The sequence below is a fragment of the Candoia aspera genome, chromosome 2, assembly GCF_035149785.1.
Source record: "Candoia aspera isolate rCanAsp1 chromosome 2, rCanAsp1.hap2, whole genome shotgun sequence".
Lineage (NCBI taxonomy): Eukaryota > Metazoa > Chordata > Lepidosauria > Squamata > Boidae > Candoia > Candoia aspera.
The window spans coordinates 90,827,133-90,846,548 of NC_086154.1; the positions used below are offsets into that span (position 1 = coordinate 90,827,133).

General features: G+C 42.8%; 1 protein-coding gene across 1 annotated transcript in view; it reads right to left on the reverse strand.

Annotated features, from left to right (window-relative positions):
- The window catches only part of DOCK2 (dedicator of cytokinesis 2), a 289,582-nt gene that overhangs the window by 262,901 nt on the left and 7,265 nt on the right, over window positions 1-19,416 (reverse strand). Inside the window, exons 2-7 of the mRNA XM_063292441.1 lie at window positions 18,428-18,511; window positions 13,678-13,718; window positions 12,379-12,434; window positions 10,999-11,095; window positions 9,547-9,695; window positions 6,546-6,681 (exon numbers count right to left, since the gene is read on the reverse strand). Of these exons, the coding sequence (XP_063148511.1) occupies window positions 6,546-6,681; window positions 9,547-9,695; window positions 10,999-11,095; window positions 12,379-12,434; window positions 13,678-13,718; window positions 18,428-18,511 (563 nt within the window). The remainder of the gene's footprint in view (window positions 1-6,545; window positions 6,682-9,546; window positions 9,696-10,998; window positions 11,096-12,378; window positions 12,435-13,677; window positions 13,719-18,427; window positions 18,512-19,416) is intronic.

The following is a 19,416-nucleotide window of genomic DNA, read 5'->3' on the forward strand; positions in this document are numbered from 1 at the left end:
TAATCCCTAAATCACTCAAGCACCCATATCCAGAAGGGAACCCCCAACACAATAGGTAAGCCCTTCAGACCAAACTTAGCACCCATCAAGAGGCAAGGGGAACGCCTTCCCATTTCCCCCCGGAGATGCATACACACCTCCCTCAGACACGCATGTCCACAGAGTGATGCCCAACATAATGGGAGCACCCATCAGGCAGTAGTTAACGCCTATCAGAAGATCGGGGAAACACCTTCAGGGGACGCACCCAGTCCGGACGGAGACAGGGAGACAAAGGAGATCGCCGGGATCGCCCATCAGCTGACGCATCGAGGTCTCCAGCACCCATCCGGTCCTGGCCCGAGGGTGGAGAAGCACAACGTCCGCCAGCAAAGTATAAACAGGGCACCCTGTCACCACATAAGGATTCCCGTCTTTATCTTTGCACGCACACTGTTCAAATAAAACCAGAAATCCTTAGACCGTCTAAGTGAGTCTGAGTCTTATTCTGAGCGTGGCTGCCCTGACATAAAGACGGGAATCCCCAAATATTTTTTTTCACTAGCACCTTTCCAGACTTGTCTGTGAGGGATCAACGCAGCGATGAAGCGGCACCCGGAAACCGGTGACAGCACCCGCAACCTCGTGGTAAGGACCAGCAGATGCCCAGTGGGGGAGGAACCCAGCCGCAACGTGACCAGGGCGACCACCGGTGAGTCGCAGGTGGAATGGGTCATCCTCGACGCAACGGGGGAATCCCTACCCGTGATGGTCGAAGCGGCGTGGGAGCAATGGAACACACCCACAGCAAGAGGCGGAGATTGCCGGCGGAGCGGCCAAGCCATGGGAGGCGCCACGGAGAACTCGTGCTGCGGAGCCACGGAAGCACGCCTGGCACGGATCGAGCGGCTCCTTGCAGAACTAGCGCTGGAGCGTGGAGGCAGCGACTGGGGTGAGTGTGAACGGAGCGCCAGAAGCTCGTCCCCACCCCCGCTTGACCCCGAAGCATGGCAGCTGCCGCAGCAGGGCGCAGCACGGGAGAAGGGAGCCGACCACGCCAGAGCGTACCGTACTGGGTTGCCTGGGAGAGGGTTCCCCCCCCCCTCTTCTGCAGGGCGTCAGTTGGGAAGAGGCTGGAGGTGAGTGGATGCTGAGCCAACACCACCTGGAGCCTGGTTGAGGGAATCCCCACATCGGGACGACAGCTTCCTACCAGAGGGGAGAAGGACCACGCGTCCGGAGGTGCCCTGGAGCCCACCCACGATGGGAGTGAGAGACCTCGCGGCAAGATTCAATGGCAACCCAGCCACGTTGTCGTTCTTCCTCATCAACGCGAGGAACTACATGGCTGAATACGGACCCTGCTTCCGGACAGAACAGGGAAAGATCAATGCCATTGCCAACAGACTCAGGGGGAGGGCGGCTGACTGGTACGTCCATCTATGCCAGGCAGATGCCCCAGAGCTCAAACATGTAGACGCGTTCCTGGTTGCTCTGGACTCCCACTTCAGAGACCCCCTCGAGACCGAAACGGCAAAGAGAGCACTACGGCAAATCAGGCAAGGACAGTGCTCTGTGGCGGCTTATGCAAGCGAGTTCCAAGCACTTGCGGGCAAAGTGCGGGACTGGTCACAATCCACCCTCATGGAAAAATTCAAGGAGGGACTTAATTTAAATATTTTAAGATGGGCGCTAAACCGGGATGACCCCACCACCCTCCGCAAATGGATTTGGCTGGCGGGAAAGGCGGAGAACGCCCAAGAAACCTTTCGGCACATCCAGAGGTCCCTACAAACCGCAGCAACAGCAAGGGGACCCCGATCCGGCGGTGCTCCAGTGACACCGGCGCCCCGACCCTGGGGGGAGGAACGAGAGTCAGGTTTGCCCAGGGGCAGTGCTTCAAGTGTGGAGAGGCAAACCACAAGGCAGCGGCTTGCCCGAAAGCAAAGACAAGAGACAGCCAGGGAAAGGTTCCCAACAAACCAGCCCCAACACCAAAGAAAAAGCCAGCCGCAAAGGGGGAAACCTCGGCAAGGGAATTCCCTGATGTCACCAATGACAAGGAAAGCGGAAGCGACGAACCGGTGGGAAACACCAGCCACCTGCCTTGAAGAGCTCCAAAAGACAGGTGGAAGATAACAAAGGGCGCAATGACTTTGGGGTGAGTGACAACTGCCCCACCCTATATGTGAGAGTCACCCTGGCCCACGGGGGGAAAACAGAAAAGGTTTGGGCGCTGATCGACTCAGGTTGTTTGAAATGCCTCATGCACCCAGACCTGGTGGTCGCGCTTAACCTCCGCTGCTATCCACTTCAGCACCAACTGGTGTTCACGCAGTTGGATGGATCAGCAGCGGGAGGGGGCCCGGTCACCCAATACACAGAGAGAGTTGCGATGAGGCTTGGCAACCACGAGGAAAGCCTCTCCTTCATCGTGGCACCGGTGGGTCAACCTCTACTCATACTAGGGATCCCGTGGCTGGGGCATCACAACCACCAAATAAATTGGGCGACAAGAGAGATCACCTTTTCGGACGGGCGTTACAAAGCACCCACAGGAGATCGGGTTCCCCGCGCCACAATGGGGAGGGCGACAATGACCTCAATGCACCTGGAGGCAGAAACCCCAGAGGGCCTGCCTGCCAGATACAAAGACTTTGCTGACGTTTTCGGGGAAAAGGAGGCTGACAAACTCCCCCCCCCATAGAAAAACAGACTGCACCATTGAACTGATCCCGGGGGCAACCTTACCAAAGCCAAAAATATATGCCATGACACAAAGGGAGTTGGCGGCATTAAGGGACTTTATTGACAAGAATTTGGCGCGGGGGTTTATCGAACTGGCTAAGTCGCCAGTCGGAGCCCCGGTCCTTTTTCGGGAAAAGGACGGGTCCCTCTGGCTCTGCACAGATTACCGCAGGCTCAATGCTGTGTCCATTTCAAATAAATATCCCATGCCCATAATAAAGGACATTTTAGCCCACCTCGCAAAGGGCAAAATATTCACAAAATTAGACCTCAGGGAAGCCTACTTCCAGATCCGAATAAAGAAGGGAGACGAATGAAAAACGGCTTTCAATTGCCCGCTGGGGTCGTTCCAATACCAGGTTCTACCGTTTGGGTTAGCTGGGGCACCGGGCATGTTCATGCAGCTAATCAATGAGGTCTTGCACAACCACTTGTTTAAGGGGGTGCTTGTTTACCTGGACGATGTTTTAATTTATTCTGAGAACGAAGCCAAGCACAAACGCCTCGTAAAGTCAGTGCTCACGAAACTCTGCAAGGCAGAGCTATACACAAAGCTCTCCAAGTGTGAATTTCACAAGGAGCAAATTGACTACCTCGGCTACCGGATCTCGGCAAGGGGGATCGAAATGGACCCCAGTAAGGTCCAGGCCATACTAGCGTGGGAGCACCCGCGCACGAGGAGACAACTTCAAAGTTTCCTGGGGTTCATGAATTTCTACAGGGGTTTCATCCAGGGGCTAGCGGAAATTGTGCTGCCGCTGACTAACCTCCTCCAGACAAAGGGCCTGGGAGACACCCGTAAATCACGAAACCCGGGGGCGCTGTTAAACTGGACAGCTGATTGTCAAATGGCTTTTGAACACCTAAAAAGCCTCTTCACAGCAGAGCCAGTATTACAGCATCCCAACCCCGCCAGACCTTTTGTCGTACAGGTAGACGCCTCCGATTTTTCTATCGGAGCGCTCCTCCTTCAGCGCGATTTTGACAATCAGCTGAAGCCCTGCGCGTACCTCTCCCGCAAGTTCTCGGAAACGGAAAGGAGATGGCACGTGTGGGAGAAGGAGGTGTTCGCGGTCAAGGCAGCCCTGGAAACGTGGAGGCACCTCCTAGAAGGGGCCTCCTGCCCTTTCGAGGTCTGGACTGACCACAAAAACCTGGAGGCTTTCAGCACCCCAAAACGCCTCAGTCCAAAGCAAGTACGCTGGGCACAATTCTTCAGCAGATTCAATTTTAAACTTAAGTTCATCCCGGGGAGAAAAAACTTCCTGGCGGATGCCCTTTCCCAACGACCTCAAGATGCTGGCCAAGCACCGGACATTGTGGGGACTGTATGGACAGACACACAGCTGGGCTGCCCTGCTGTCACACGCAGCCGGACTAAAACCTGACGTGCCTCAGAGCAACCACCAGCAAACGGGGGAAGGGGCAGGTCAATTTCACAGGACTGGCAACAAAGACTCACCCAAGCCCTCGAAAAAGATACATGGTTGCAAAACAACCAACACCATGTATCTATTACGCACGGGCTCGCATGGAAACAAAAAGCCCTATACGTACCAGAACCATTGAGAGTGGAGGTGTTAAACCGCTCCCACGATAAAACGGCTGGACATTTTGGGTTCGTAAAAACTTTACACTTAATCAGGAGGCAATTCTGGTGGCCCACCCTAAGAAAAGATGTCAAGGACTACGTAACATCCTGCCCCACATGTGCAAGGTCTAAACAGAAGGTGGGGAAACCCCAAGGACTGCTGCAGAAAGTAGCAAGCCCCTCCCGTCCCTGGGAGGAGATTTCCATGGACTTCATAGTCGACCTGCCACCCAGCCAAAGGAAAACCGTAATCTGGGTGGTAAAAGACTATTTTTCCAAGCAAGCACACTTCATACCCTGTGCATCCATCCCCTCTGCACAACAATTGGCACGCCTGTTCCTCACCCATATCTACAAAATCCACGGCGCCCCCTACCGTTTGGTGACCGATAGGGGCACACAATTCACCTCCAGGTTCTGGAAAGAGTTCCTAAAACTCATTGGCACGAAGCAAGCACTGTCAATGGCTTGGCACCCCCACACAGACGGCTCTACAGAGATCCTCAACTCTACCCTGGAGCAGTTCCTGCGGGCGTTTATTAACTACCAACAGGACAATTGGGTGGACCTGCTTCCTTTTGCAGAGGTGGCCTACAACAACGTGGTACACCAAAGCACAGGTCACACCCCCTTCAAGGTGGTTTATGGCAGAGACTTTGTGCCAATCCCGGAACTGCCCCAACCAGACACCCCACCCTGTTCTCCAGATGTCTGGGCAGCGCAACTGGGTATGGTTTGGCCCATCATCCAGATAGCCCTGGCTGATGCACAAGCTACATACAAGAGGTTTGCAGACAATCACAGGGCGGCACAACCGAACTACAAAGTGGGAGATAGGGTCTACCTCTCCACTAAGTTCATCAAATCCCCACAGCCCTCCAAGAAATTGGCACCCAAATTTATTGGACCATTCACCATCACAGAAATTATTAACCCAGTCACTTTCAAACTGGACTTACCCCACAATCTAAGGCGCATACACCCAGTTTTCCACTGCGCCCTCCTGAAACCAGCCACCCCTTCAAAATGGCACACAGAAACCCCCCCGCCTCCACCCATCATGATAGATGGGCAACAACATTTTGAAATCCAAGAAATACTTGACTCCAGAAGGCAAAGGGGCACGCTACAATACCTGGTCAAATGGAGGCATTTCCCACACCCAGAGTGGGTCCAAGACCAACATGCCTCAGTCAAAAGGTTGGTAAAGAATTTCCATGAAGCATACCCATCCAAACCAGCACCCTAAGACCTTCTTTGGGGGGCAGCATGTCATGTTCCCTGTTGCAAGGCATATGTGCATCACAACGGGGAACATGCACATTAGGTAAGAGGAAGGGATAAGCATAATCCCTAAATCACTCAAGCACCCATATCCAGAAGGGAACCCCCAACACAATAGGTAAGCCCTTCAGACCAAACTTAGCACCCATCAAGAGGCAAGGGGAACGCCTTCCCATTTCCCCCCGGAGATGCATACACACCTCCCTCAGGCACGCATGTCCACAGAGTGATGCCCAACATAATGGGAGCACCCATCAGGCAGTAGTTAATGCCTATCAGAAGATCGGGGAAACACCTTCAGGGGACGCACCCGGTCCGGACGGAGACAGGGAGACAAAGGAGATCGCCGGGATCACCCATCAGCTGACGCATTGAGGTCCCAAGCACCCATCCGGTCCTGGCCCGAGGGTGGAGAAGCACAACGTCCACCAGCAAAGTATAAACAGGGCACCTTTAACCACATAAGGATTCCCGTCTTTATCTTTGCACGCACACTGTTCAAATAAAACCAGAAATCCTTAGACCGTCTAAGTGAGTCTGAGTCTTATTCTGAGCATGGCTGCCCTGACAGATAATGAGGAAGGGCTTGTCCCCCTCCCTCATTATCTCCCTCCCCATTTTTTTTCTACATCCAATTTTTTTTAAAAAAGCTTGCTACAGGGCCTTTGGTCTGCACCAATACATGTGTCAATTGGAAGGTTAAGTCATGTCATTGATTGATTGATCGATTGATTTAATTCAAACTTTAAAAAAATCCAGAATGAATACTTAATGCAAGAAGATATTTTTAATACACACAATGAATCAGACAGGAGAGTTTTTACCGGCTAAAGACAGAAACTATTGCGAAGCTCTTCCTGATATTTATACAGATTTTTCCTCAGTGGGAATAAACAAGGAAACCTCTGTTTGAAAGTAGAAAGATGAGATGCAAACCCCATACCATTTCTTCTTTAATTCTTTCTGTGATTTTTTTTGTAGCTTCTGTATGCGCATGGAAGAGGCTGATGACACTGGTTTTGTCAGGATCCAAAATATTGCCATCTTCATCTCTAACAATAAGGTCCAGCTCAAGAATCCTGTAGATATAAATGGAAAGTGCCATCTACAACATTAAAGTCCATCATTTAGATTCAAATGGGCATCACACTACATTTCAAATTGTTTGGCACTTCCACTCTTGAAAGGCCTTGTTAATGTTCATTTATCTCTGAGATGTGATTTAAAAATTAAGAAATTCACACAAAACCAAACAGCACTTTGGTGCATACAAAAGGTTTGGGTTAACAGACCATATAACACTCATGAGGGTGCAATCTCCTTTGAAAACAAAATCAACATAATGGCAATTAACATGCAATTAACATGCATGATTTTGCAATGGACGCAACAATCTCTGGAAAGCCTGAGTAATTACTACCTGCTGGGATGAAAAGAACTTTCAACCCTTTGGCTGAGTGTATAGAATATCCTGAGTCACAAACTAGCCAATCCCATTTTGTTTTGGGTGAACCCAGCCAAAGTTGTTACTTATGGTGCAATGTGCCATAGAAATTCCAAAATTGGATTGGTAAACCTTTCTCTTCCTACTTCTGTGAAGCTACTATTACTAGCTTCTGTGAAGCTACTATTTGCATCTGAAGAGAAGCTACAACTTGTGCCTATAAGCGTTTCCCTTGATTTTTTTTTTTTACAAAGACAAAATAGTCAAGTGATAGGTTTTTGTTGGAACAATGGCAGAGATCAAAACAATTAAACTTTTTGTCCCCACCCCCTCCGTCTAGCCTTGGGTTGCCCAGGCTTTTCAGAGACAAGTAATTACATAACCAAAGGCAGGAACTGTAATTTGCATGGTTACAACTGAAGTCAGTTGAAATTCCCTTTCTTTTGGTGTCCAGTTTTCAAACTTAAGGCAGACCATTTGAAATGATGACTAAAGTTTAGATTCCAAGTATGCTTGGAAATGCTAATACAGGAGCTTCAGAACATTTTGTTTTGTTGCAGAACTTATTTCCCTCTTCCACATCATGTAAGACCTCAGAAGATGTCACACTGAATCAAGCCATCATCCATTTTGCCTGCCACTGGCAGCAGTTTTCCATGATTTCAGGCAGGAATCTTTTCTTTCCTTCTTGAACGTGCCAGGGTTGAATTCGAGCTTTCTGAATGCAAAGCCTGTAGTCTATACATACAGCTTGTAATGAAGGAATGAACAAAATCTATGGTAATTGCTCTGGTCTACAGAAAAATGTTTAAGTCTGAGAGAGGTAATAGAAAAATCATTATACAAGGAGGTAGCGGCTCCAGGAAACATTTGTTGGTTTCCTTTTTCTTCTTTTTTTCTAATCTAGTCTGTTTCCCTTCAAATTCTCCCCCGTCTCCAAATGGCTATTTTTTAGTTAGATATTAGTTTCTGACTGGCATCACTCTGACCTGGTAAAGGTCCAGCATGATGAGAGTCCAGATGTCATTTCCTTCCCTTCTATTTATCTCATCTTTGTTTGTACTGTTTACTTTGCACCTGAACATGTGGAATGACAACATGACAGCATGCTCTGGAAGGGACAAAGTATAAGAAGAGTTGCTAGGAAGACCTAGCCTAGAAAGATACTGTGGATGACTGCATGGAGTCCTCCTTTCTGCTGAGCCATTTATGTGTTGTCAGGAGTTCCCAGTGGTTGATGGAGTTGTGAACTTGTTCTTTTTGATCAAGTTTCTTTGCCTTTCCGTATTTGTATTAACTGCTTCCAACTGGCAAAGTAGGATAGTGCTTTTATTCTCTGAGATCCCTTAAGAATCTTCCTGTATTCTGTGTATCTTACATCCTTTCTACTTTTTACGCCACTTGCTGCTTTAAACATTTTTCACCTTTTAGTCCACAGACACTTAAACAATGACATGCAGAAATCTGGAGTGGTAGATGCAAAAAAGCCAATTTAAAGATTCCTTAAAATACTTTTTGAAAACTCATTCCAAGGCAATATTATTGCCTAATAATGAAGGACACTTATGTGCATTCTGCTCCATTTTTTCCTTAGGTGAGGTGCCAGTAAAAATATGAGATCCCCATTCCATGCAATAGTCTATCTTATCCCAGCATGTCCAAACCCAGCACTTCATTTTGCTGCTTATACAGACAGGTTTTGATATGAAATATTTATCATTCACATTTGCTTTTTCTCCACAGTTGTTTTGAAATGCAGTATACAGGTGTAACATTTTTACTATATACATATTACATCCCACTCACAATTTGTGCCTCTGGGAACAATAAAAAGCAAAAGAAAACCAAGATCCAAGAAAGAAAAACAAAAATAAGTACCCTACAAAGCCAAAGCCAAAATCAGGAGGAGGAGGAGGAGGAGGAGGAGGAGGAACATATAAGCAACATATAATCATAAAATCAGTTTTTCTACCGAGCACTTTCATAACTCTTTTTAAAGCAGCTTGTCTTAGAAGGGCAGAAGAAAATAGTGGTTTCTTAGGTACATAATACATAACAGGCAGCAACATATATCTGATCTTAGACAAGGTAAGTAGAGTTGGTTAGTACATGACTGGGAGACCACCAGAAAATCCCCAAATTAGACTAAACTGGTAAATTGAAAAAACATCCCAGAAGAAGGCAGTGACAAATGACCTTTGTACTTCTGTGAAGAAAACTACCTAAACATGTCCATAAGGTCTCCAGGAGTCAAGCTTGACCTGAGGGAGACTATATGTCAGGTCCATACCAAAGGTAACCTGTAAGTGGCAGTTATGACAACAGTACATTTAAAATGTCTTGTTAATGCCTGGCTGGAAAATGGTAACATATATTTTATTAAAGTGTACTAAAAAATTACAAGCACTGTTAGAGTACGCAACACTAAGGCATCTCAGTTTGCACTATGCTCAAGGCAATTCCTAGTTTGAAATATATGGGTCAACCCATGAGAACTCACTTGTTGCCATAATCAATTTTAGAAGTGACCTTTTGCTTCAGTTCCTTGAGCTCATCTTTGGGCAATGTCCCCGAGAGGAGCTGTGATCTCCACTCCATTAACTCGCACATCATCGCTTGTACCTGCCGGAAGTGCTCCTTTTTGTTTGCCTGAAAGAGGAAACAGTTCAAACTTCAGTCTATTTAGAATTTCAAATGCCATTTGTCACTCAGGTGACAACCACAAAAACAACCACTGTATGAATAAGTATATTTTCTCTAAGTGGAAGTGACCCTGTTTCCCAAATCTATAAAAACTCTGAGGGTCAAAATACAAAAGATATACAAACATAAACTTCAGGGTATGTTCAAAATGCTTAGTGCTTTATGGTGACTCAAGGTAGAGGAGACCAACGCAACACAGAGGTAAGATGACAAGCAAGATAAATCAAGCCTCAGTGCCCCAATGGAAGGATTATTGTGTTTGTTAACGTGATCTGGGAACCTGCCTCCCTGGGAATTCTAGAATAACCTTTCTTTCACAATAATAACAGTTTTTCTTAACTAAAAGTTGTTTGCGTGCCTCCAGCACTACCATAGAGAAAATGAAAAAAACTGCTCTAAGTAGTGACAGTTTTCCAATCATTCCTCCTGATCCACTCGGCCCTTCTGCTCCCTTGGAGGACAGCTGAGTGTGCTAAAAAGCTGGTCCTATGCTTTTTCAATTGATCTGCTGCCTCAAGAACTTCTTGTTGAAGTATAATCAATTGCCAATCCAATTGCTTGCATTCAGGAAACAGAAGAGATTGCCAAAATGTTTTGGACCATCCTGATCTTTCAGGATGAGTTCAAGAGATATATTCTAGGTTTTTGCTTTGTGGCTTAACTGTAGTTTACTGTGGCCAAATGTTCATTGAATCTCACTATTTTCATCAATATATTGAGAATGGGAGCTAAATAGAAAACACACTAGAAGTTTTCTTCTTTTAAATGACACTGCCTTTATTTAAAATCAACTTTATACTTGTGTGATCCTTTGGTGCACAAAATTCATTTTCTTTAAATTAGACAAGTTATGCAGTGCACTAAAAAAGCAGGTCAGCTGTTTAGAAATAATATAAGAGCAGTTTTTTCTGCATAAGCAAAAGTCATCGTTTCTAAATCACCAGTGCTTTCACTTTCTCCTGGCAGTGCATTTGTGCATGGTGCATTAAAGATCATTCAAAGGTTGAAATCACATAACCCTCAAAAGTAGAACTACACAACAGCCTTTTAATAATTGAAGCTAAATCCTGCATTGAAGGGATTTCTTTACCAGCACTTTCAGAGCAGTTATATACTATATTCATAAAATAAAATGCAAAATACATTGGCCTGGTAGATAACTAAGCCTACTGATGTGACACTTAATACAGCTAAAGCTTCTTCTTGGGCAATCATAAAATTTCCCTGCAAGAGAGGAAGAATAACTCACCACATAGAGTTGTTTCCAGATGTTACCCCATTCCCACAATGTGCTGGTAACCTCTTGTACCAATGGAATCTCAGCAGGTATTACATTTTCTGCATTTCTGAACCAAAGGATAAATACTGTATTATAAAGTAATATAACATTCTACATTCAACCAGCAACCTGGACTGAGAGCCAGAAGTGGAACTGTCAACTATAAATGCTAGGTCCATAGCTAAACATCTCACAGACAGGTACTTTGAGCCAGACTATGCTGAACTGACCCACAGAGAGGCTGCTCTGGTTACTAGACCATTCTACACTAGAAGTCTCATACTTCTCATGAATATTTGCTTGTAAGTGCAGTGCTGAGAGGGAACTAAAGGAGATGAAGAAATGAAATATAATCACTCGAAGGCCTTCAAGTAATCAGAAAAGAGAATTTGGAGAAAGCCTGGTGAACTGTTACAGGCTTTGCTTAAATGGAAATACTGCAATTCTGGACTACTGTTTACCTAACCATATGATTTTCAAATACCTTCTCATGCTTTTTGGACTTCCAGGATGGACACTCACAAGTATCTGCCTATCAATTACTGGTCTGCAAATACAGGCTTATTCACACAATAAGCTAAACTATAAAACATGGATTAAAAACAACAATGGGTAAGACAACACTAAGCAAACCACCATATGTCTTAGCAAGTTGTATGAACTGAGCCATCACATTAGGCAACAATGTTGTTTGTTTTTGATTGACATATTGAGTGAACTTAGCTATATGGATTGTGGCTTGCTAACCATAGCTAGATCTTCTATTTCATGATAAAAATCTGTTTCATTGAGGATCCTTTTTAAATGTGTGTGGGGTTTTTAGCACAAATAAGGTGTGAGATTTTATCTACATCTAAAAGTGGAATTTATGTAAGAACTATGTATCTGGGTCAGATGAAAGGTTCACATAATACAATACTATCCCAACTACTATCCAGATGCCTCTGTGGTCTTTCAAAGACAACAACCTTCCCTGACAGTTTCCATCTGAACATTTGGTATTGAAAAATAGACAGACTCTAATCTTGTTTCAGTTTTGCTACCATGCTTCACAGCAATTGAAAAACATCACATATTTATATACCAATCCAGTAGCTTTAAAAGAACGTCTTACTTTATCACCACTTTTTCTGAAAGATAATTCCCTAAAATATTACTGCCCACCATTGTTATGATCTGATCCCAAATAATATATTGAATTGATCATAACCAGAATGGAACAAGAAGGAGCATTTGGTTTAGTTTGGTTGCAACATTTTCTTCCTTCTTGAGATGTGTTTCTAATATGCTATGTTCTTATTTTCCCAAAATACATTAAGATATCTAGCAAATATATGTTGTCTATAATACCTTTTCTTCTCAGCAGCAATTTCTTTGATGTGGATAAAAGATTTTGGAAATATTCCCTGTTGGAGTTAAGGGGAAAAAAACATAGCTGTTATATTTCCCAAAATATATCTTCCTTGAGCAGTTAAACAGCCAAGGCTACAGAAGTAGAGGTTTAGAAGCCAGTTCTAGTGAAGTTATGATACTGTAATAATTGAACTACAAGATAGAGTTAGATTATTATTATAATGTTCCATATTTTGCCAGGTTTATAAAAGAGCAGTACCCACTGAGCACTGACCATACCACCTATTTTCTTTTGCCACTGATACTTGACCATGCCTGGCCAAATGTTGCAGCAGTCCCTCCCCCACAACACATGCATTCTTTGACTTCTCCTGTTGAAAAGATCAAGGATATGACAGAGGTTTTTTGCTAGTTAGGGTAAATAACGTTGGATAATGACTCAATTTTACTAAGCCAAAAAGCCTACTATAGTAGGATCTGAAATACTGTAGGTCCACTCTTTTCAGCATTAGTTGATATCTAACATTCAAGGACTGATCTTACAAAGGTTGTTGATGTTATGAAGAGCAATACAGCTGAAGTAAAGTTCTTTGCCTTTCTTTATTCTTTCCTACTTAGAGACTTCTGAGATTAAATATAAGATCAAATATCCATTTAGTTGTCATTTCACAATAGCTAAGAGAATTAAATGGAACATACATTTACATTTACATTTACATTTACATTTACATGTACATACACGCACACGTGCATGCATGCATGCATTGTGGTGATGCTTCTGACTTTTAATATTCTGTCTACAAACTTGAGACGAGATCCATTTAAGAGCCATATAGTTAGGTACAGCATATAATACTCACTTCCAATCAATGTATTTCCTGTGATCAGGAGTCAGTCTAAAAACCTGAACATCATTCAGACCCTGACTTAATATCTTGATAGGTAAAGGCGTAAAGAGTTCCTAAATTAATGTTTAAGTATATAATTATGGTTTAAATAAATTAAACATTGTTAATATCTGAAAACTGAAGTTTCCTAAAGGAAAGCTAAAAAAAAGTCAAATAAATAATGAAATTGCTTATTTAAATATTGCCCACTCAAAACAGATTCAAACTGTAATCCTCTACATGCCTACATGGGACTAGATCAGTGGGGTTTGTTTTACAGTATACATGTATAGGATTGTTCTATGGGTGATTCCTCTCCTTAATATTTGCCTCTGTGCAAAAGGAAAAAAAGGCAAGTTGTAACAGCAATACTTCAGTAATAACAATGGTGATAATAGGATAAACTCACCTCAGTTTCTTTATGTCTGACAAGGTATCCCCTGTACCAGTCTATAATTCAAAGCAGAACCATGTCATTGTATTAGCTTGGGTCCCCTCACACATTTTCTGCTATGTAACAGTTATCCCGCCAACACTTCCATGGGATTAAGTCTCATTGAACACAGCACATTTCCACAATATAGTTGAGACAAAAACTGGCCTGTCCATTAAAGTACTTGTTGATTTCTCTTTCCTATGGCTGCAATTTATTTATTTATTTATTTATTTATTTTTCATTTACTCACCTATATGGCCACTCATCTCACCAGTGCAGCTCTGAGTGGCTAACGAGAGTTAAAATACAATATAAATACATGTATATTTTTTAAAAAATAAAAACTAAAGACACCTTTCCCAACTGATCAACATAAAGTGGCTCCCAAAGACACCATACACAAATAGCATGGGCTGGATTACTCCCCTGGCCCCCAGCCAGGTCTTCAAGGCCTTCCAGAAGGTGAGCAGACTCAGGCCCAGCTAAACCATGGGCAGTAGGGCAGATGGAGCTCTGTCCAGAGGACAGATGCAGCTACAGAAAAGGCACACTCCCTAGGTCCCAGTCGATGACAATCCCTAATAGATGGGAGTGAAGAATGCCCCTTCTGCCCAACCTAATGGGATGGGTAGAAACAATGTGAGGCTGTCCCTCAAATACTCTGGCTCCATGCCATGTAGAGCTTTATAGGTAACAAACAGCACCTTGAATTGCACCCAGAAGCAAACAAGGATCCAGTGTAGCTTGCGGAGCTAAGGTGTAACATGGGTAAAGTGAAATGCACCCATAATTGCCTGTGCCACTGCATTCTGGACCAATTGACTCTTTTAACTTGTACATTTCCCTTAACATTGCTTTCCTAGAAGATTTGCAGGAAAGTGGGAATGATTGCAATGACCTAGTTACATCCAAAAATAGATCTGGTTTGTATGTACTACCCTGAAATTAAATGAGTAGTAATTCTCCAAGATTGGATGTCACATGGAAGCTTGGGTTTGCTGAAAACCAGAAATAAGTGTTTGATTTTACCTCTGGCATTCAAAAGAATTCAAGAACCAGTACAGGTTGTTCATGTATCTGGAAGCCATGTTCCACAGTTATCTTTGAACTGGACTGTTGCATTTATCCATAAAGCCAATTCTGAACCAAATGTGGGTTTCCTGCTAAAAAGGGTGGGTTTTTTGTGTTTGCTTTTTTAAAGGAAAGAAAAATCCTCTCTATGTCTTCCAAGTATACTGACATTAAGTTACTACACAAATTGTCCTTGTTCCAAACCTATGGAAAGTTCATTGAGAGATACAATCCAAAAATAATGTCTAAATGTTTCATGGGACTGTCACCTCCAGAAATTCCTAAACCCCTGAACCTGATAGCTGGAAGTTCTGGGAGTTGCAATCCAGTACATCTGGAGAGTGTCCAGTTGAGGAAGACTGATATGTGATTTCTTGACAACTAAGATGATCAGAAGAGCCCCAAAGCTACATCAAATCAAAAGCTATGTAATCCTGTATCTTTTCCCCTTCCCCAACCCTCATAGTCAGCTAGATGTCTAGGAAAAGCCCAGATGGGAAGTAGAAAGACAGTAATTCATTCTCCTTCTCTTCCACTAGAAATTAGAGGCTTGGTATTGCTGATCCTAGATGTCTTGATCCATCATCATCTTTCTCAGTAGTTACTGATAGCCCTGGATTCCATGACTCTTACTTTCCAAAGAGATTTAAGTTTGTGGCGGCTGCTGCATTTTATGGATGTCAATTCCACTGTTCACCTACATGCTGCAAGAACCTTTATTTATAGCTGACTTGAATTCCCACTGTTCAGCTTCATAGGATGAAGGGAAGGAAAACCTTCTAACCATTTTCAAACTACGTAATTTTTAAAGCTTCTGTCTTGGTTTCTTATGTGCCTCCCACAAAAAATAATAATGTGTCACTTGATGTGCATTGATAATAAGCCTCACATATAACTGATGGAGATCCAAAATCATCTGAGATTAGGGGCTGAAGGTAACAATGTTATTTCTCTTCTAGTTTGTGTTTGTGTTTTTTCTCTGGTCAAAATAAAAGCTCCCATGTCTATTTGAATCTGCCACTCAAGAGGGACCATAGCATCCTTTTCAAATGCTTGCTTGCCTCCTAGGCCTGTCGGATTGGACCATCATCTACCAGTAGGAGTGAAAATTGCTTTGACTGTCATTTCCTAGAGGGAAAAGCCACCTGAGCCAAGCAGGGTTTCACTAACAGAAGCCAGGACAAAGGAGACTGGCTGAAGTTCTATTGTGCAGCCATGTTATAGCACAGTTAGGCCATCTCTGTTGCCAGAAAGCACTAACACAGTTCCCTCAGTTATCAGTTTTATGCACTATGTCCATATATGTCTATATGCCTACGTGGAGGATAAACCAAAGCAGGCACTTGCTTAGGTCTCAAGGTCACCAGGCTATAGCACCCCAGTTGCTCCATGGCTGGATTGTTACAATAATAATTGTTAATAATTGATATCTGAAATTGTCCAAATGTTAATGGCAAATACTATATGTTAAGAAGTTGTTATAAAGTTGGGAATAATTGCTGCCCTCAGCCCATTCAACCTGGTTCTCAGCATCCACTTTTTTATCTTTTCCTAATTTTGACCCTGAGGCTCACATGCACACTCATCACAATAGAGCTGATATAATCAAAAGCAGGAACTAAACACACTTCTGCCATTGGTGAATCCTGTCAAGATTTTGGATTATATAAGAACGGAATATTAAATTAAGACAGGTTGAAATAATTTCTGAAGCAGATGAGGCAATGGTATGTTTGCATAAATAGAAGGGCTACACTCTTCTCCAGTTTAACACACATACATGCAAGGGATAGAGAGACATACAGGTAGAGATACAGATACTGATACAGATACAGATACACTAATGTTGTTTTAATGTTGCACTTATTAAGTTACTCAATCATTTGCAAGAATTTAACTTTCTAATGATCTAGATCAATGTTGTAGTTCAAGAGAGACCTCTACTGGTAAGAATATGTAAGGCATTTTCTTCATTTTTTATCTATCTATCATCTATCTATCTATCTATCTATCTATCTATCCATCCATCCATCCATCCATCCATCCATCCATCCATCCATCCATCCATCCATCCTGTGCTATTTTGATAATCTTCTAGTAGTGACATTGTTCCAGCACTTTTCTTTTGAGTTCCAGTTCTGTATCTGTAATTATCACATTGTAACATTACACTTATGTAATATCGAAGTTCAGATTGCTTGAGGCAATTTTTACAAGACAGATTATTAGAATATATTTTACAAAAAGTAGATAGATTAAGAGCACTCTGAAAAAAGGTACATTATTTTAAAAACTCAAAAAAGCTACTGGAGAAATCTTTGAGGAACCAAGATGAGACACTGGACTCTTGCCTTTATGTTACTGGCTATCTAAATATGCATATGTGAACCATCAATATATTTTGTTCGTTGGTTCTATCAGATAAAAATATAATCAAAATGACCGGTATAGTGTTTATGTATTGATACAGTTGCATACAATATGATACGTTACAAGAGAAGCATGCTTTGTGGATATGAACATTGAGAATTCATTTCTAGTTATAGTATTACTGTTACTTCTGAATGCATTCACAAATAAGAAAGGAAAAGCATGGAGAACATAGCTTTCTTTCAACCCCTTTCCATTGTAGGCCATAGGAGGCATCAGCATTTTCTTCTGTGTAATGAAGTAACAGTATATGATTGCAGTGGGGTATAAATGTGATAGATAAATTAAAGAAATAAATATTGCACTTACATGTGTGTGTACAGACACAGACACACAAAGATATATATCCACTCAAGTTGCATCTTTGTGGGCTTGTATGCATATATGAACTAGGAAGCACAGAGCAGACCAAGAAGAAGGCAGAGGTAGAATGGAACTGCCCAACTGCTTTTTCTATAGAGATGCATTATTGTTGTCATTATTATTTAATTAAATTTATGACCCATCTTTATTTTTGCATCTCAGGGTGGTATATATAGTGCTTCTGAGCTCTTCTTTCTTTTCCTGGCTTCCCCCTCCCACTCCCACTCCCACTCCCACTTCAAATTTGGTCCCAATATGTCCTGTTTTCAGAAAGCAGTCCTGAAGGAACTAAGAGAGCTAAAGGAAACAGTCCTGTCCCTTTAGGTAATTCCTTTCTAAAAAACAGCTGGATTGGAAAGGACTTTTGATTTTTTTTTTTTAAATAATCTGTGGCTGGTATATATTAATGTGAAAGAAAAGTACCTCATATAGATTTTAAAGTAAGTCATATTCTTCCCCACCATGGATTTTGGAGAGAAGTAGGGATACCAGCTGGACTTTACTCTGACTCAGAAACCTATGAGAGTGACATATACATTTGCAATTCCAAGCAATCTCCATTAAATGGTTACTCCTTTTATGAGTTAGCTTTACTTGTACTCCACATTCAAATAATCACATCACAATTCTAATTTAAATAGCGAGACCGTGTTAATTCACCTCACATGTACTTAAGAGCAAGAAAGCCATGGTTTGAGGAAAAGAAGTCATATGTCACTCTCATAGGCTTTTAGGAATTACCTAAATAGGGCAGGACTGTTTCCTTTAGCAGAATTGTCCCAGGAAATCTGCCCCAAACTCAAGGTGATGAAGCAAAGCTGTAACAATATGAAAAGTACTGTCAATTTTCTCTTTTTACCTTCATAATCTTCCAATATATGAACCACATCCCCAATCTGTAGTGATATCTGGGGCACTTGTGTAGCTTTGAAATTGTATATTGCTGTGAAAATACAGAATAAAATGTCATTAATTCAAACATTTTAAATGGATTTCTTTCAGATGATAGCATTCAGTTTAATACCATGATAAAGTGCTTGAATAAGCCATAGGCTTGCTTGCACCTCCTCCTCTCTTCTCTGAATTAACTTTAAGAGATTGCAAGATCTCACTTCTGTTTCCAAACCCTTTAGCTGTTTTATCCAACTGAGAATTGTGATTAGTGTTAACTAATCATTTTGGGCGGGAGTAGACAAACTGCATCTGGCATATGCCACTTAGAACCCTCCGAGAGCATGCCCTCAAATTGAGTAGCAGTTCAATAACTTTTAACACCACTTTTTCCCTAATGGTTGAATAGGATACTGAGAAATCCTCCAGCCATCTCTCAAAAACAATAAAAAGGTTTGGCACTCTAGAGTAAAAGTCTCTGGAGATGTCAGTATCTCACTAGCCACCTTCTCTGCAGCACTGCAGGACAAATCACCACCACCACCACCACCACTGCCACCACCATCTCCATCCCCCGAAAATAAAAGAAAAACCTGCCTGCACCTGGCTGAGGGAAACAAATCATGCCTTGAATTATGGTGATCAATGGGTTGACTTCTTTGGATTTGGACATAACAAGTAATTACTCTCAGCTTCACATGGAAAAAAACAAAAAAAAAAACTTTTGCTGTCCTTCCAATACTGCCAAGGAGCAAGGGGAAAAGAGAAACTGCTCTGAACCTTGTGAAGCTGGTATGAAACCCTAGTTTAGTATTAAACTTGAAACAAGCTAATGTGGGATACAGAAGTGACTGGAAAGTCACCATTTTCAGTCAAATTATGTCAACTCCATGTGAAAAGGCACCAAAGCTGCACAAAACGGTTTGATTCACAGGCCAACATTATTTGGTTGTCCTG